This window comes from Lactuca serriola, chromosome 8 (assembly GCF_051521515.1).
Source record: "Lactuca serriola cultivar US96UC23 chromosome 8, Lser_US96UC23_V15, whole genome shotgun sequence".
Classification (NCBI taxonomy): Eukaryota; Viridiplantae; Streptophyta; class Magnoliopsida; order Asterales; family Asteraceae; genus Lactuca; species Lactuca serriola.
Window position 1 is genome coordinate 166,042,884 of NC_136415.1, and position 17,891 is coordinate 166,060,774.

A 17,891-nucleotide genomic window follows, 5' to 3' on the forward strand; every position below is an offset into this window, starting at 1 on the left:
ACCAACCGTGACATCCCCAATTTCATGGCCAGAAAAGATCGATTTTTTTATGCATTGTTTTTATAATCAGAGTAATCATTTAAAGAAAACTGTTGCGGAATTTGTCCAAAAAAAATATGATAACCATTTATCAAAACATTTCTTTAAAGAAATGTATTTTCATTAAATAAAAAAATCTCGGGATGTCATGTTCCGATACAGACCAAAAGCATAAACAGTATAAAATAGAACTTACAACAGTTATTTTAACTACTGATCTATAATCCAAAATCTCTCGTCAATTCCACCAACTTATACTCTTGTGCCATTACCTGTAATGCAAAGAAACGCGAGTGGGTCAGGCTTGGGAGCCTAGTGAGCATATAGGGTTTTCAACCCACAATAATATAGTTATTATATTCAATCATCAAACAATCAACCCAATTACTCATCCCCATTATCTTCTTTATTTCTTAAGGTTTTACCCTAAGAATCGACTATCCTTCCTTCATTCATTTCTAAGGATTTACCTAAGGAATTGGCACGATACCATTGTTGTTAAAGTTTATCTACCAGGTACTAAATCCATAACTATCAGGCGCTAACTCCATAGTCACCAAGGTTTATGTAACATGCGCTAACTCCATAGTCACCAAGGTTCACTTAACTGGCGCTAACTCCATAGTCGTCAGGGTTTATCTTGTTTATTGACAGTATTGGTTCCGAGACATCCTCTAGAAATACATATCACTAGGTTTTTAGAGTACACCGGTGAACATCAAGTCTACAACACCTACAAGTTGCAATCCTGCTAGTGTACCACATGACTGTCTAGAATAGTCCGTGGTTGTCATCCCTACTCTGCTGAATAACAGGAGCCATCGTTTGGGTAAAGGTTTCACTCATTTTTCACCTATCACACTCATCTCATGATCTATATCATCTTTCGTCTCATCCTCAAACTAATCTTTCCTCACACACCAACTATTTCATCTACACATGTTCTACCCAACATATTTGTAGATATAAATTACATATATAGTTTAAATCATTTAAAAATATGTATAAAACATTCATTCAACAACCATCTCAAGTAAACAAACAAAGTATAAACACATAGCACATATTTCATAGCAAATACTTCATATCTATGTGGTAGAAGAAAGTAACTACACACTCACACAAAACATATACTTAATACGTTCAAACAATACTTATATTAAAATCGTGTTATGAAAGGGACTATACACTCACTTGATTAGACGATTCTTGGACAGCACTACGGCTTGTAAAAGTAGTATTCTTCGGTAGATCTGGAAGATCTTCACACACCGAGCTTCTCGCAGGCAGAGCTTCGGCTCGGAAATTCTTTTCTTCTAGGGATCTTCGGGCTTCGGGACTTGCTTCGGGTCTCGGGATGATACCAGGGCTTCGGGGGGTTAAAATAGGGCTTAGAGAGGGTATCGGGAGTGGGAGAGAAGAGATTGAGCAACCAAACTCGGCTGCCCCTTGAATTCTATTTATAGGGCCATTTTTCTGGATTCACGTCGTGAGTTCAATAGTCATCAGGTGTGTCATTGCAGCTTGCGTCTGTCATGCTCCCGAAGTCATAAATACTGAGTTCACGTCGTGAACACTGTATTCACGTCGTGAACTCTGACAGTTTTGGGGTTTCACGCCCCGAACCTCAGAAATTCATAACTTTCGCATACGAACTCCGTCTTCGACGTTCTTTATATCGATACGTAGGTAAAAACAAGATCTACAACTTTCATTTAGATTTCGTCGGCTAATTTTGAATCTATTTTTATTATATTATTTATATATTATTTTTAGTAGGCTGAGACAGGAAAACTCCGTTATAAACTCGTAACTTCTTCATATGCCGTCCGTTTTCATCTGTCTTTTCACCGTTGAACTATAATCGACGAGATCTTCAATTCTTGTTTAGATTGTTTCGGCTAAATATTGTTCGATCTCATATTCAAATTTCGGGCTGCATACTGCTAATGCTGAAATTTCAAAAAATCATAACATCTTCATACGAAGTCAGATTTAGACGTTATTTTTATGCACGCTCTCGGTTTAACATATTCTACGACTTTCATTTAGATCACTAAGGCCAAATATCGCTCTAACGTAAATTCAATATTTACGCCGCGCTGTGTCGTGGTGGTTCTGTCGCGAAACTTCGACAGGTCATAACTTCTTCGTTATAACTCGGATTTTAGCGTTATTTATATGTACTGAATCCTTGTAACATATATTATAACTTAGTTAAGATTAATCCTTCTAAATAATCTTCCATCAAAAATTCATTTTTTATGCTTATCATCTCTAAATTGACTAGCCCGGATCTACGAGCGTGACACGATGGGTTAGTGGCTGAGGAGACCATCGGTGGTGTTCTAGGGAGGAGGGGTCGCACACAAAAAAAATTAAATTAAAGAGAGAAGGGGGAAAGAGAAAAGAGGAGGGTGCAGGGTATAGATTAGGTTTTTTAAAATTTTAAAAATGATAAAAAATAATAGAAAATGTAAAAAGAAATTATTAAAGGTAAAATAATATTTTTTAAGTATGATATTAATCAAAGATGCAATAAAAACATAAATGGTGACTGTCCGAGTTAAAAAGAAAAAAGAATTAAAGATATGGTGACTGACCGAGTTAAAAAGAAAAAAGAATTAGAGATCAAACATATATGTTATCCAAAACCACAAGACCATTCGTGTAATTTACTATTAAAGTTAAGTGAGATTACTATTATAATATGGTGTTAATAATGATTGACAATAACTATATCACCGTATGAATGAATTTTAAAGTATTACTTTTTGAAGGTAACTTTAGTGTTAGAATTTAATTGATTTTTTTTTGTATTTTAAAATAGATAGATAAAATATAAGGGAGTTTTATGGAATTGGCCCTGAAAATATAACGTGTTTTCAAATTCATTTTTATTCCATACAAAAGCTAGAATATTAAAGGAAGGATACACTGTGTTAAGAAACTCATCTTAAGGTCCTCAAATTTGGCAAGAGTAATTTTCATAAAAAAAGTCAATACCATCCCGCAACACTTCTAATTCTATTGAAACTTGAGTATCGTATGAAAGAATTCTCTTTACTTTCTCACAAGCAACGTTCAAATCCTTATTCCATTTCTTCTTAAAATCATCGACACAATAATTTACTATTCAGTTATCAAAATCCTCACCTCCCAAATGTGCATCACCCGCAACAGCCTTCACCTCATCAATGGTGAGAAGAGAGACATCAAAAGTGTCACCACGAAGATCAAAGATAAGTAAATTTTTCTTTCCATAAAACCTATTGTCTACACCATAAGAAATTGCAGCTGCTATTGGCTCGTTGATAATGAGTGTGACATTTTGGCCAATAATAGAAGCAACATCCTTGGTTGCTTGATGCTGAGAATCATTGAAATATGTCGGGACAGTGATGGCAACATTTTTCACAGTGCTACCGCCTATCGGTATATGCCTCTGTAATCTCTTTCATCTTGGCTGGTACCATTGATGAAATTTCCTCCGCATAGTATTGTTGTTCACGACCCTTGTGAGTAACAACAACTTTTGGCATGTCTCTAAGCCCTTCTATGGCTCTAAATGGCAATAGCTTTCTATATTCTTGCACCATGATAACACTAAACCTCCTTCCGATCAACCACTTTGTATCTGAAATTCCATAACTTAACATTATCAACCATGCCATAAAAGTGTGTGAAAAAACATAGACTTATTAAATTAGATATAGAAAATTGAAACTTACTGAATATAGTATTAGTAGGGTTCCTTGCAATTTGATTCTTGGCACCATCTCCAATGAGACGTTGAGAATCAGTGAAAGCAACACAAGATGGTGTTGTTCGGTTGCCTTGGTCATTGGAAATGATCTCGATTCGATCATGTTTCCATACTGCAACACAAGAGTATGTCGTGCCCAAGTCGATGCCGACGATTGCTGGTGCTCCACCTTCCCAACTAACCATTACCGCAATTTTTGATTAACCAAATACACATGGTTTAGTTATGAGATTTCATCCAGAATAGCAAAACTGAACCATTAAAAAACCGCACCAAACCAATAATATTATTAAATATTTTTAATAAAGTATAATATTAAATATATGGTATGTAATTTTATTAGGAATTTTGAAAATTTAATGGGTAATTATTTGGAATTAAATGGGATACCTAATCTTATAATCACATTAAGATATTTACAAACGCTGAGTCATTCGTTTTTATAACAATGTACTTTATGTTTTTCACTTTTATAGAAAAATATTTTTTTATTTTTATTTATTTTCTATCATTGTGGTTAACCAATATTAACTATTAATTATAAGTATTAACTGACAAAAACCGTTAACCAATACTCAATGGCTACTAAAATTCATTAACCACTTATAATGGTTATAGTTCAGTTTGGCAAAAAACTGAACCAAACAACTTCATACACACCCCTAATTCTACTTCTAAAGCGCTCTGTTTGCCAATGACAAGGTTTAAACCCCCAAACCCTTAGAGGAACACCTTTTCAGACACCTTGTTTTATCCTATATGACTCTAACTATGTGTTCCCAAGTTTAATAAAGGAAAGAAAAGTTAGAAGATGAAAGGAAAAGAAAAGAAAGTTAAAAATTTACAATTATACCCGGTAACAACACGTTTTCAGTTTACTTAAAAAGCATAGAAAGCTTTCGGCCATATCATTACTAAATCTCTACCGATAGCAAGAGTAGGAAACCATTAAAGTACACAATTTAAAGTTTCATTGTCAAAACTCAATAGGGTAATATCTTTTTTTCAAGATTCGTGTTTTCAAGGTAATAAATTCTTAAGAAGGGATTCTACATTTAACCTCTGTTATGTATGCGGGCTCTGTCAACACTATAAGATGTCAATGTCAACGTTCAATCCTGAAGCATTAGATCACAGAATTATATCACTAGTTAAAAACAAAAGGAAACACCTGAAAAGATCACAAGATCGCATGATTAGATTGCAGTGCGTTTCACAACTAATAAAAATGTAGAAGAAAGTTGAAAACAAAAGGAAACACCTAAAACGTTGTGCAGCGAAGGACGCAGGCGTATAGAAGACTCAATGGATATTAATGCGAGTTATGAAAATATACATGCCTGGATGCTTGGAGAAGACAACAAGTTATAGAAGTGGTTAAAGTTATATGTCAATGATATAAAGAAAAGAAGTAAAGATGAATTGAAAATTTTCTAGACCATGATGCCTCATAAGAGGTGTAGAGGAATCAATTGGGCGGCACCTCCCCTTTGCAAAGTAGATATCCTGGAAGCTTGATACATTGGTGGATTGATTTGTTCTTTCCACCTTTGACTTTGAAACGAAAAATGGAAATGGAAATGAAATGAAAATGGAAAAGTATCTAATGAAATAACTAGATAAGAAATGATACTTTTGATATGATATGTTACGTTATGTATGAAATAACTTTTCATGTAAATGATTGAAAATGTTTTATGGTCTAAAACTCATGTAGCTCATGAGATATTTTATCTTACGTATATCTTTTTAATGCCAAATATCCTAGGTTGTACTTCAGGAGAAAAGATGATAGTTGGAAGTTAGAAGTTAGAAGTTAGAAGTTAAGAGGAATGGAACTTGTTAAGTTCCTTATTAATTATATTGATGTAATTCTGAATAGATAGGATTCTATTAAGAATAGATAGTCATATGGCAATTATGGAAAAGTTTCCATAATGGGAGTTGGATATCAAGAATCAATGAGTAAGTTAGAAACTTTTATGCAAGAAGGATGTTCAAAGGAATGTACTTTGAATATGAGACTTCGTATCTATGGAATTGTTTTCTAACAATATCCAATGGAAAGTTTTGTAATTGGAAAAGTCACTGTGACTGGTGTGCATAGTCATTACAAAAGGATCACTACATATAAGCTTAGAATCTAACAGATTACAGTAAGTGGCAAGGACTTGGTATTCTTACACTTACGATAAGGATTTGGAATTGTGAAATGAGTGTCATTGGAAATATTTACAAATGATTTATTTCACATAGTAAGGACCATAGATAAACATAGTGTGCATGCTTGGAGCATGGGATAACTATTATTTTAATTCAAGTATTTAGTTGATAAATCGAAACATTATACAATGAATAATATGTAATCAATATGGTGATTAAATAAAAGGTGTTTTATTTATATTCAAAAGTTTAATTTTAAGACCATATTGGATTTGATTATTCTTGTGTTTCACTTTGCATGTTTTGACTTCCCGAGTAACTAGGTTATTCAAATTATCCACAGTCTATCATACTTTGGGAGTAGGTATTCAGGCAAGACTGTCATGAATCCATAGTAGATTGTCTAAAGTGCTTTAGACATAACACAATTTTGTTGCAGTGTTCATGAGTACTTCTGGAATAAGATTCGAGTATTGGATTAAACCCACGCTCATCTGAATCACTTCATGGATTTTATCACGAGTGATTGTGAGACGATAATATCTTATATTCTTGAAACCAAGACATGTGAGTTGTACTTTACAAGTTGGTTGCACATTTACATATGTAAACGCACCAGTAACTTGGTGTTATAAAACATATTGTTGTGTGTGTGTTGATGAGTAAGTACAAGCAACCATTTGAGTCGAAGTTTATCCATTGCTTTTACCCAATGTGGGATAAAAGTGATATTTGTGAGCCCCTCGATGATTTAGTGATGACACCCTAAGTGCTTGGCTAAGCCTGGACTGATCTGATTTGTTCAATTAGTCGGACGTCATAAATCGGAAATCGGGAAACAACACATGAACAGATATAATGATTATAATCTATGTCTCAGTTCATACGATATCTATCATGGAGGAATATATGATCCCTTATCTAATGGATGTGTTATTTGACTAGGTCAGAGTTCGACAGCGGCTTTTAAGAGCTACGATTGCTAGTCGAGATTTTGGAGTTATACTTGCGATAATAGTTATTAGACTTATTCAAGTGGGAGACTGTTGGATTAGGTGTCTAAGCCCATAACTATAATTGGTATGTACTTGACCCGAGAGTAGCATGGTCTATTTGGGTTGCCTTCACCAGAATAATCTGATTGGATGGATATTTGAGAAAGAGGTTATATATGATTTCTTAATATATTACTAGTATAATATATTAATTGTGAAATCATATTATTTAACTAGTATTGATCAAGAATTAATTTAGAATTAATTTAGTGAGCAAAAGATACTAATTAAATTAATAGGGACTGATTATGTAGATTAGAGACATATATATTATGTAGGCTATTGATCCATGATGGGCTAATTTTATGTAAGTATCCATAAGATTTAGCCCACATGAGATATGGATAATAACCCAAGTGTATGGAATAGGGTTTACCCATGACTCTTGGAATCCTACACTATATAAATGTTACCCCTTAACCAAAATCGGTTGACACAAGTGTTCTAAGAGTTCATATAACCGATTTTGTGTGCTCCATACTCTCTCTCAAAGTCCTCCTTTGTTCATGGTGTTTTTGAACAATTTGAGGCATCACACTTGAGGTGCTAAAGCTTTCTAAGGCCAAGAACTTCAAACTACATACGAGGTATTCATCAAACTATGAGTTTTACATTGTATATCCTCTATTGTATGCTAGTTAGGATGTATGCTTTGGAAAATTGAAAATGCATGTATAATTAGAGAAAAACATATATCCAAAGCATTTAGGGTTGCATGTGCACCATAGGAGTGTTATAGTGCTTAAACCCCAACATAACTATCACGTTTTTATGCTTAAGGGCATAACTGAGTGCTATGAAATAAGAATGATGAGTATAAAAAATGGTTCTTGCTAAGAACATTTTGGGGTAGTTCAATATGCAGGTTTATATGTAGACAATTTATCCTATGAATCCAAAACTTAAACTTGAGAAATATGAAGACAAAGCACTTGTCATTTGGTCGGATAGTGAGTTACACGGTGATATCATGTTGTTTAAAAACATAAGTGGAAAGTTTTGCTATCTTGAGGAAAACTTTATCACATGGAAAGTACAAAGTACCGTGACATTGTCATCTTATGAATTGGTATTTATCGTGGCTAAGGCGATGGATAGAAGATGTTTGATGGAAATGATAGATAGCACATACAAGTTCATTTATATCCTTCTAAACTATTAAATATTACTTCAATATCATTATAAATTTTAAATTTATGTGTATATCGATCTAAAACTATAAAAATTACATTTATATCTAAAATCATTTTTAATTAGGATTACATCAATTTAATATCAAAAAAATTATCTAAAATTTGAAATTACATATGAGTTTACCAAAATACCCTTCCAACCTAACTCTTAAATGTGGAAAAGGTAACATTTTATGTAATGTACATAACTTCAAATTCCTATTAAGCCAAGTATTAAGACCATTAGGTTAAGTTGAATTATCCATATCAATAGCCTAATGAGTGACCAATAGTTATATTAAAAATGTTAATCTTGAAGCCTAAGCATTAACTCGTTAATGGAACACCAAAAGTGAATAAAAAGCTATTGTGATAATCTTTCCAATTTTTCCCTTCAACTTCTATAATTCGTATAGGGTAATCAGAGTACTTAAAAATCATGAGGCTTAGTTTTCTGGAAAACTTAGTGTGTCTAGTTTCTTCAAACTTTGAATCACTTTTGTAGATATAAACTCCTTGAGGGGTAGAATGGTCAATCTTCTCCGACTGGTTTGTGCTGTCACAAATTTCATCATATAATTTATCAGAATTTAATAATGGGTGGAAAGGTAGAAAAACAGGTGCCGAACAGAACATAAAAATCATAAAGAAGATAAAGGAATATGTACATGAGTTTTATAAGAGTAATACATCAAAGCAGAAAATAAATAATGTTATAATAATTGTGTAGGTTCTTGGAAGGGAACTAGGAAAGGATCCATCAAGCTCCCGTTAGTTATGTTCCAAGTGCAAGGTGGTGAGCTACACTAACTCTCCTATTATGTAGGAGTTAGTTGTTTCATGTATTTGTTCACGGATACCCTAATCAGGTAGAGTGAACAAGGTAAGGCAGAATATGGTTTATCCTCTATTGAGGCAAGCTACACTTCTATCTCTTATTCCCTATTAGAGAGTATGGGGATTAGTTCTCGAAAGGATGAACAAGTTTATGGTTGGTGCCAACAATACGTATTAGGAACTTTTATGATTATGTTATGTGTTTTCTTAATCTATATAATGGTAGAGGAATCTGTATGTTCGCTAAGTGTTATGCTTACCCGTTGTTATTTAACATTTTTTAGGATCATCAAGTACTAATAAGTGAAATAGACCGGTGTGACTGCAGACGACATTCTCTTGAAGAATTTTATAAAAATAAATGTTATGTTTTTGAACCTGTGATGTGTTTTGCTTCCGCTAATGTTTATTTTGAAGTATTATTGGATGTTTGTCTTTGAAAACCTCGATTATATTTTTAAAAGGGTAATGACTCGCTTTACTATGTTTTATATTTAAAAGAAAATTGGGTCGTTATATCCCTACAATCAGTTACGCACCTTCAATGTACGTATATCCTCTTCTTCATATTTATCTCGTCTCTATCTATCAATTCGCATCTTCTTACTCAGTGCAGTGCAGGTAATCTCGTATCTTCCAACTGTTTGGGTAAAACTTAAAAGGGAAAATGCTACTCTAGCACAAGCATGTTTTTCATTTGGTCTGATTTGACCAACTATATTATTTTTTTGCACAATTGACCATTAACATTTTATTGTAGATGTCAATTACACCATTGTGACTGCTTTTAGAAGGCTACCCGGTCTCTCATCCTACATGTCATTTATTTTAACTTAAAATTGTTAACGATGTGTATATTTGGTCCACATCATTTTAATGAAAGATATTAACACAAACCCTCACTGCACTCGTCTCCTTCCCATCAACCTCAATTTCATCTGTAGAAGTAAACGGTGAGTCAACAGTTAGGGTTTTCACAGTTATGTCCGATCGAGGTATAAGTGTTGCCGATTGAGTTGTAAATGAAGCTAGTAGCATAAATGGGACAACCTAATCCTGATGTTGGATTGTTTGCGATGGTGGAGCTTAATTTCCAAGGTGTAGTTACTCATAATCCTTTGTCTTACTTGGGGGAGTGAAAAGCTCATTTAATAATGTTGATTTTTCTTCTATGACTTATTCTGATTGTGTCACTTTCCTGGAACATTTCATGCATGAGGAGATTAAAAAACTTTACTACTATGAACTAGAAAAAGCTTTATGTGATGGCATTCGACCAATTTTAGATGATGTAGATTATGTTGCTTTTATTTTTGATGCATATGCCACAAATGGCATAATTTCTGTCTATGTTGACCATGATGGTGATGAACTTGGGGGGTGGTTTGATGAAGAAAAAAATGAAAGTGATGATAATGACTCTTGTGTTGATGGTGTTGAAAATGGAGATAATCTTAGGGATGTGGAGGTTGAAAATGATGAAGATGCTATCAGTATGAACAAAACAGGCCATGATCCTTTCTTGAGTCAATTATGTGTTGAATGGGGTTTATATGATGAGGAAAATGACTTTGTAGATGATGATAATGGGATGGAAATGCATGATTACCTACAGATACATTCCAATTTCAATGAGAGTTTACACTAGAAAAAACAAAAACCCATAATTGGAATGAAATTTAAGGATCCAAAACAACTGAAAAGCATGTTGTGCAATTACGTAGTGGCTAATGGGTACCAATTATGGTTTGAAAAGAATGACAGACAGAGACTTCTTGTTAGGTGTTGTAAAGGTGCATGCACATTTAGACTATGGGCATTTTGGATGAGTGGTGAAGCTAGTTTCCAAATTAAGTCTTTGAAGGATGAGCATAACTGTGCTATGAATTTTAAGTTAGGCTCATTGGTTAGTTATTCATGGATTGAGATCCATTATACTATAAAAATTCTACATAGGCAAAAAATGAGTGTGAGGAAACTTAGACTGGCAGTGATCAAAAAGTTTGGTGTGATTGTTAGCATAGGGCAATGCAGAAGACCAAAAAAATATGCAATAGAACTAGTAGAGGGTAATCTTAAGGATCACTATGCAAAACTTTGGGCATATAGCCAAGAGATTCTGAGAACAAATCTAGTTTCCACTATTGAACTTGAGGTGGATCATATGCCTGATAGGAAGAGCTATTTCAGCAAGTTCTATGTGTGTTTTGATGGTATGAAAAAAGGTTGGATGGAAGGATATAAAAAAATAATTGGATTTGATGGGTGTTTCTTGAAAGGGATTTGTAATGGGGGGGGGGGGGTTGCTTTGTGCTATAGGTAGGGATGAAAATGACAAAATCTTTCCAATTGCATGGGCAGTGACGTCTATTGAGAACAATAAGAATTGGAAGTGGTTTTTAGATCTTCTTATTGATGATCTTCATTTGAACTTAGGTAATGGATACTCTTTAATGTCAGATCAACATAAGGTATGTGTTTTTATTATTTGATTGTTTAATTCATTATATTTCATATTATAACATCAAGAAAAAAAATTCTTTTTTTACAAGGGTTGATTGAAGTTGTGAAGAAGATGATGCCTTTTTAGAGTACAGACAATGTGCTAGACACATTTGTCAGAATTTACTTAAGAGATATAGTAGGGCCTACTATGAGACACTATTGTAGAGAGCATCCAAAGAATCAACTAAGAATACATTTAAAGCTACAATGAATAAATTGGAACTTTTAAACCCAGAGACACATAAGTACCTGATGGACAAGGATCCAAAAACTTGGTCAAGGGCATACTACCAACCAGGTAGATGTTATGACTCAGTTGAGAATGACATGTGTAAGAGCTTTAATGTTGTAATTATAGATGCAATAAATAAGCCAATTATAACAATGTTAGAAGAATTGAGATTGTACATGATGGAAAGATTGTACAATATGAAGGTGAGAGGACAACAATGGGGTAATCAGATTTGTCCAGAAATAAGGGAAAGGATAAATGAGCTTAAAAAGCACATGAGACATTTTGAGGTGTTAGCAAGTGGCTTAAACCAATTTGAAGTAAGGGGAACAACTGAGGCATTTGAGGTTGACCTTGATAGAAGGACATGTTCTTGTAGGTTATGGAAATTGAATGGGTACGGATGTGTGCATTCTACAACATGTATCTCATACCTAAATTGGGATGTGGAAGCATATGTGGATGTGATGTTTAGTACCATCACATACATGAAAAGTTACAAATATAGAATAGTAGTCATGAATGGGAATGACATGTGGCCACAAACAAATTATATCCCACCTTTGCCACTTATTAGCAGAAGAATTCCTGGCAGGCCAGTGACTAAAAGGAAGAAGGGTGCTCTTGAAAAACTTACTAGCCATAAGGTATCTAAGGTTGGAAAAAAAATCAGGTGTAGCATCTGCAAGGCGCCTGGTCATAACAAGGCCACTTGGCCTACAAAAGGACCTAATGATGTTAACACAAGGAAGAAAAAAATAGACGGTTAGTGAATGTAGCAATAATGGAAATAATGGAGTAAATGTCAATGAAACAAGAGGACTGGTATAATGTTAATGTTAATTGTTAATGAAACAATGTTAATTTCAGTTTAATGAAACATTATTTATAGGTTAATGAAGGTGGCTCAGTAGGTCAGGAACAGAAGGAGGTGTAGCTCACTCCAATTGATGTGCAAGTTACTTCAACTCAAGATGGTGTTGTTAATGGTCAAGTTGATGAAGCTGGTGATAGTGCCCAAGTTCAAGTGAAAATGAGGATCTGTGTGAAGCCAATTTCTGAAATATTGAAGGGGACAAGGAAAAGAAAATCATAAAGAATCATAAATGTTAAATTAGGCAAGTGAGTTGGGGATGATAATGCTCTAGGAAATTCAAAGGAGAAACCACTTCCTATAGATTAGGAATAATATGTGTGACATCCCCATTTTCACGGCCAGAAAAGACCGATTTTGTTTATGCTTTATAAAAATCAGAGTATCTCTTTTAATAAAAATGTTGCGGAATTTGTTCCCAGTAAAACATGATAAATACGTTATCAAAGCATTTCCGAAGAAAATTATTTTTAATTCGTTTTAAAACATTTGGGATGTCATCGTCAATACAAAAACATAAGCGTAAACAGAACTTACATTTATTTACACTAATGATCTACATCTCTTTAATCTCTCAGTGTAATGTGACTTCATCTCAACACCTGTAATATAAATAAACTGAATGGGTCAGGTTAGGAAACCTGGTGAGTACATAGGGTTTTCAACGCACAATAATATAATTATTATGTTTAAACAATCAAACAATCAACCCAATTACCCATCCCCATTATCTTCTTTACTCTTAAGGATCTATCCTAAGAGTCATCTATCCCGCATTCGTTCATTCTGAAGTCCTTTGCTTCCAGAGTTATAGGACTGGCACTAAATCCATAGCTGCCAATGCTCGTTCGTAAAGCACTAATTCCATAGTTGTTGGGTACTAAATCCATAGCTACCAGTGTTTATCTAATAGGTACTAAGTCCATAGCTACCAATTCCTAACAGGTACTAAGTCCATAGCTACCAGTGTTTGTCCAATAGGCACTAAGTCCATAGCTGCCGATGTTATTTGTTAGGTACTAAGTCTATAGCTGCCAATGTTTACTCACATCATCTTTTATCTCTCATAATTCATCTACCCATCTCATACCCAACATACTTGTATATTTAAAATACGTATACAGTTCAAATCATTTAAAACATGTATAAAAAAACGTTCATCCAGCATAGACAGCAAGTATTCAAATAATATGCACACATAGCACGTAGTTTATATAAAATACTTCATATCTATGTGTAAGATGAAAGTAACTATGCACTCACCTGAGAAGGTGGTGACTCGGTACTCGGACAGCGCTTCATTTACTTTAAAATAATTTCCTTCGACGAAACTTACAAGGGGATTTTAGCTAGGAGTCGGACTCTGTAGGGGCAGAACTTCGTCGCTGAATCTTTCTAAGAAGGATTCGTCCAGCGCTTCATCGCTCACCTTACTATACTAAAACTACAGAAAGAGAAGTAGAATCACGAGGGACCGAAATGCTCGGGGGATAAGGAGAGAAAGACTCTTGAATCAAGAGAATGGTGCAAGAAATATGAGAGCCCAAGGCTCTTATTTATACTAATTAAATTTTCAAAAACTACCCTCCATAATTACTTAATGACCTTTTAGTCATATAAACAACTAAACACCCATTTATAATACTAGTTTAAATATATTTAACGATATTTGTACTAAACTAATGTTGAAAGAACTCAACATTAGTCTTATAATGACCGCATCGTCGATACCTTTCTAATGATATATACATATGTATATATATGTGTACGTATATATGATTTATACTTTATTTTAATACGTAGATATGCTATTATAATTTGTAACTCGTTCATACGAACTCCATTTTTGACGTTATTTATATACACGCGTAGGTGGAGACATACTTTACAACTTTCGTTTAGACTTCGTCGGCTAATTTTGACTTTATTTTTAAAGTTATATTTTTAACAGGCCGGGACAGGATTGCTCCGTTAAAATCTCATAACTTCTTCATCCGATGTCCATTTTCGTCTGTCTTTTTATCGTTATGCTACTAATAACGAGATCCTCGATTCTCGTTTAGGTTGTGTCGGCTGAAAACCGCTTGATCTAATATTCGAATTTCGGGCTGTACACTATTAATCCGAAACTTCGAAAAATCATAACTTCCTCATACAAAGTCAGATTTGGGCGTTCTTTTTATGGACACTTTCGGTTTAACATATTCTACGACTTTCGTTTAGATCGCTAAGGCTAAATCTCGCTCTATCGTAAATTCACTATTTATGTTTCCCGGTATTGTGTCGGTTCCGTCGCGAAACTTCGACGAGTCATAACTTATTCGTTATAACTCGGATTTCGGCGGTCTTTATATGTACGGAAACCTTGTAACATATACTACAACTTGGTTAAGAGTATTTATTCTAAATAATATTTTGCCAAAAAGTCATTTTCGACACTTATTGCCTGTAAATTGACTAGCCCGGATCTATGGGCGTTACAATATGTTTTATGTTTTTATTTGTGTTATGTTGTGATAATTTGATGTTATGAAGTTGTTATGTTTTCCACTAGTACAATCTATGCAGTAACATACAATTACAAAACCGCCTATTACTATGGGCATTTTTGGTATTTAATGGAAGTATTTTATGCACTATTACAAAATATGAAAGCTTATTGCTATTTTTTGAAAAATGTCAAGCTATATGTTGCATGGCTGATAATAACCAATATGGTTCTATATGTATATACTTTAATGACTAAAGTAGACAATGTGTTTGATATAAACATTTTCCAAAATAGACTATGTATACTTTAATGATCAATATGGTCCTAAGTTGACAAAAGATAGTGGTCCACACATAAAAAAACAAATACTTTATCCACTAATGAAGTTGTCGTTAGATTAGGTAACAATTACAAAATTACCCATACATATGGGTCTTGCAGTTTCCAAAATAAGCTGCTAAATGTCGGGATCTACAACGAACATGGGTCTATGCAGTTTCCAAAAGTAGTACATAAACACCAAAAGACAACTACATATACCAAAACATCCTACAATATTCATTTCTACTTAAAGCACCAAAGTGCAACAACCAACAGAATCATCACAACCAGAACTTTGAACATGAAATTTTGATGCATGGAAGCTTCCAATTTGTTGTTAAGCATCATCATAACTTGTTTCTCCTTTGTTACCTTCTTCTCAAGCTTGTCAACAACTGACTTTTCCTTTGAAAGCAGAAACTCCAACTCCACAACCTTCTTCCTAAGGCTGATCAGTTCAACAGAGTTCTCTTTTGAATCTACCTGTTGATTTAATGTCCTGATAAGGTTCTTTTAGTACCCCTCAGGCAGCTCATCATCTTTCCACAAGAAGTAATCACAGCTTTTAAATGATGTCTGGGATATACACGAAAATATACACCATTTTCAAATCGTATGACATCCCACAAACAAATCATTACTTTCAACATTTTCACAATAATCAACGACATTACATGATTAGGGTTTTCTTATGCTTATCTAAACATCATAAATGCTACAATTCGTATGATTTTGAACATGACTAGAAATTGCGACCATGAGAACTTACCAAACTGTTGCTATAGTTCCAGAACCGCCTTCCTGGGTTGTGATGTTTCCAACTCGTCCGTTCCTTCGCCGGCTTCTCACACCCACAAGTCTTCAACTAATCTAACTCCCTAAAGTTACCAATCTGGATGGGAGGGTTTCTGGAAGAAGAGATCGATGATCAAGACATTGCTTGGTTCTTTGGTCGAGAGAAGCTTACATGATAATGGAAAGAAAGAAGGTAGGGGTGTTCCATATACGGGTGTTATGTTTTTTGTATAAGGTGGGAGTTGACGTAGAGTCAACGTGGAAAAAACGTGGTAGCTTCCCATTAGTTTACCGTACATGTCGGATGACAGGTAGGATAAGAAACCGGGTAACCTTCTAAAAGGGGTCACAATGGTGTAATTGACATCTATAGTAAAATGTTAATGTCAATTGTGCAAAAAATTAATATAGTTGATCAAATCGGACCAAACGAAAAACATGCTTGTGCTACAGTAGCATTTTCCCAAACTTAAAATAAGCTTGCAGAAATATTTTTAAATAGGAACTTTGCTCAAGGTTTCCCATAACAGTTTTTTTAAAGGTTGTTGTCCTAAAATTGCACCCACTTTGCACCCACTTTAAAACATAACATTTTTTTAAATATGTTAAAAAAGTTTTCTGGTCAAGAGATTTTAACCACTCTTAATATATTGAGTTAATAGATTTTTGACAAAATTTCATGATTTTTGGAGAAGTCTAACTCCCTCAAAATAATTTTTATAAGACCAACAATCACAACAGCCATGGCTACTGATGTACCTGTCTTCTAACCACTTTTTTGAAGTACAAATCCTTGAATTTTACAGTGAGATCAAATGGGTCAGAAAGCTAACTCAAAATTCTAATATCAAGAAAAAAAACATCACATAGTTTGGCAAAAAAAATGAGTGAGTTATGGTCTTTCAAATCGATGATAGAAAGTTGTTAAAAGATAAATTGTTGAACGAATATAAGTTTATGTGTAACAGCCCGGATTCCCAGGTATTATTTATTTATTTATTTTGGTAATTGGTGAGGGGACTCGGCGAGTTGGAGCCTAGACTCGTCGAGTATGTTCGCAGATTTGGACGCGGGTTTGCGTCCGGACTCGACGAGTCCAAGAGTGGACTCGGCGAGTCCATGCTGTTTAATAAAACCCTAATTTCTCGGGTTTGAGGCGTATTTAAAGGGCCTTATGGCCGTCATTTGCACTCATCAGTCCCCAGAGTGAAACCCTAGATCGTTTGAGTGATTCAAGTGAGGGAAGGAGCCATTATTGATCTTGGAGTTGTTGTCTAGCAAGGAAAGAGGAGATCTATCCAAAAGGAAGCAAGAGAGGGGTGGATTCTTGAAGATTTGAGGTCCATAACATCACATCTGAGGTACAATCTCGAATCATTCTCTGTTGTTGTGACGTTCATGTAGATTTAGGGCTTTGGGACCCATTTGTGGCTAGATCTAGTGTCCTCATGGTCCCATAGCGAGTTAAGGTCCTGGATCTGGACCCATAGAGGTCCAGAGCACCTCATTGCCAAAGCTTTATATGCATCCATGGAGGTTTTGGCTTGGGATCAATGTATTTGAGGCTAAAACACCATTCATGAGCTATTCAATGCTTGATGAGCATCAAGACTTGGACTTTACGTGGTCAATAAGCTTTAG

General features: G+C 34.5%; 1 protein-coding gene and 1 pseudogene across 1 annotated transcript; one reads left to right on the forward strand and one right to left on the reverse strand.

Annotated features, from left to right (window-relative positions):
• Nucleotides 1–2,952: 2,952 nt before the first annotated feature.
• LOC145067583 (heat shock cognate 70 kDa protein 1-like) lies at nt 2,953–3,990 on the reverse strand (annotated as a pseudogene).
• Nucleotides 3,991–10,995: 7,005 nt separating this feature from the next.
• Nucleotides 10,996–12,644, forward strand: LOC145067584 (uncharacterized). The gene is made up of 4 exons (XM_079014693.1): nt 10,996–11,245; nt 11,352–11,503; nt 11,973–12,534; nt 12,640–12,644. The coding sequence occupies exons 1-4, from the start codon at nt 10,996–10,998 to the stop codon at nt 12,642–12,644; spliced, it is 969 nt and encodes a 322-aa protein (XP_078870819.1).
• The last annotated feature ends 5,247 nt before the right edge of the window (nt 12,645–17,891 follow it).